This window comes from Sinocyclocheilus grahami, unplaced genomic scaffold (assembly GCF_001515645.1).
Source record: "Sinocyclocheilus grahami isolate Dianchi unplaced genomic scaffold, SAMN03320097.WGS_v1.1 scaffold3351.1, whole genome shotgun sequence".
NCBI lineage: Eukaryota > Metazoa > Chordata > Actinopteri > Cypriniformes > Cyprinidae > Sinocyclocheilus > Sinocyclocheilus grahami.
The window spans coordinates 49484-50979 of NW_015508489.1; the positions used below are offsets into that span (position 1 = coordinate 49484).

The 1496-nt window shown below is 49.0% G+C and overlaps 1 protein-coding gene across 1 annotated transcript in view; it reads right to left on the minus strand.

The window, feature by feature from the left end:
- The window catches only part of LOC107576213 (filamentous hemagglutinin-like), a gene marked incomplete at its 3' end in the record, with an annotated part of 40853 nt that extends 40409 nt beyond the window's left edge, over positions 1-444 (minus strand). The window contains exon 1 of the mRNA XM_016262440.1: positions 372-444. Coding sequence (XP_016117926.1) covers positions 372-444 — 73 coding nt within the window. The remainder of the gene's footprint in view (positions 1-371) is intronic.
- Positions 445-1496: the final 1052 nt, after the last annotated feature.

Sequence of the window (1496 nt, forward strand, 5' to 3'; positions counted from 1 at the left end):
AGACAGTGCACCTGAGACCGACACTGTCCCTGAGACGGACAGTGCACTTGAGACCGGCATCATCCCTGAGACAGACAGTGCACCTGAGACCGTCACCGTCCCTGAGACAGACAGTGCACCTGAGACCGGCATCATCCCTGAGATAGACAGTGCACCTGAGACTGACATTGTCCCTGAGACGGACAGTGCACCTGAGACTGACACTGTCCCTGAGACGGACAGTGCACCTGAGACTGACACTGTCCCTGAGACGAACAGTGTGCCTGAGACAGCCATCATTTCTGAGACGGACAGTACGCCAGAGACCGTCATAATCCCTGAGACGGACAGTGCGCCTGAGACCATCATAATCCCTGAGACGGACAGTGCACCTGAGACCGTCATCGTCCCTGAGACGGACAGTGCATCTGAGACTGAGACAGACAGTGCGTCTGAGACCGTCATCGTCCCTGAGATGGACAGTGCACCTGAGATCCTCATCGTCCCTGAGACGGACAGTGCACCTGAGACCGACATTGTCCTTGAGACTGAAACTGCCTCAGAGATAACACTGTCCTTGAGACTGACACTGCTTCTGAGACTTTCACTGTCCATCAGTCTCAAACAGGCTCTGAGCCAGAAACTCTCTCTGAGACTGGCCCTGCGTCTGAGAATGACACTTCCACTGAAACTGACACTGCCTGTCAGACTAACACTGCCTCTCAGATTGAGCCTGCCTCTCAAACTGAGACTGCCTCATAGACCGGCACTACATCTCAGACTGACAGTGCATTTCAAACTGACAGTACACCTCAGACTAACACTGCCTCAAAGACAACACTGCCTCTTAACTTCCAGTGCTTGGGAGCCTACCACTGCCTCTGAGACTGCCAATACCTCTGACACGGAGACTGCCCTTGAACATAATGAAGGTGCCACTACCTCTGAGATTGACACTACCTGGGAGACTGCCCTTGAATATAATGAAGGTGCCAGGGGCTCTGAGACTGACACTACCTCTGAGACTGACACTACCTTGGAGACTGCCCTTGAATATGAGGGTGCCACTACCTCAGAGACTGACACAACCTCAGAGACTTACACGCCCTCTGAAGCTTCCACTGTCTCTGAGTCTGACTTTGAATATCAGATGGCCGCTGCCTCTGAACTGCCAATGGATCTGATCCAGCTACTGCTTTTCAGACATCCACTGTCTCTGAGACTGACACTCCCTAAAGACATATGCCCCTTTTAACTTACAGAATCTGTCCTATTCTTTATATGGTGCAATAAAAAAATACCTTTTTAATTCTACATTTCTTTCTTATTTTCTGTACTATTCTTAAAGGAAGAGAATTCATGCCACAGTGAAGTCCATGGTAGGAGCAATGCTAAATGCAATATGCCACCACTGTGTTTCATGTCTGAAATCATTCCACAGTAAAAGGCAATGCTGTTTTATTTAACTTGTGTTCTTAAAAAAAAAACAGTACATTTAGGTTTGCATTCCAACTATT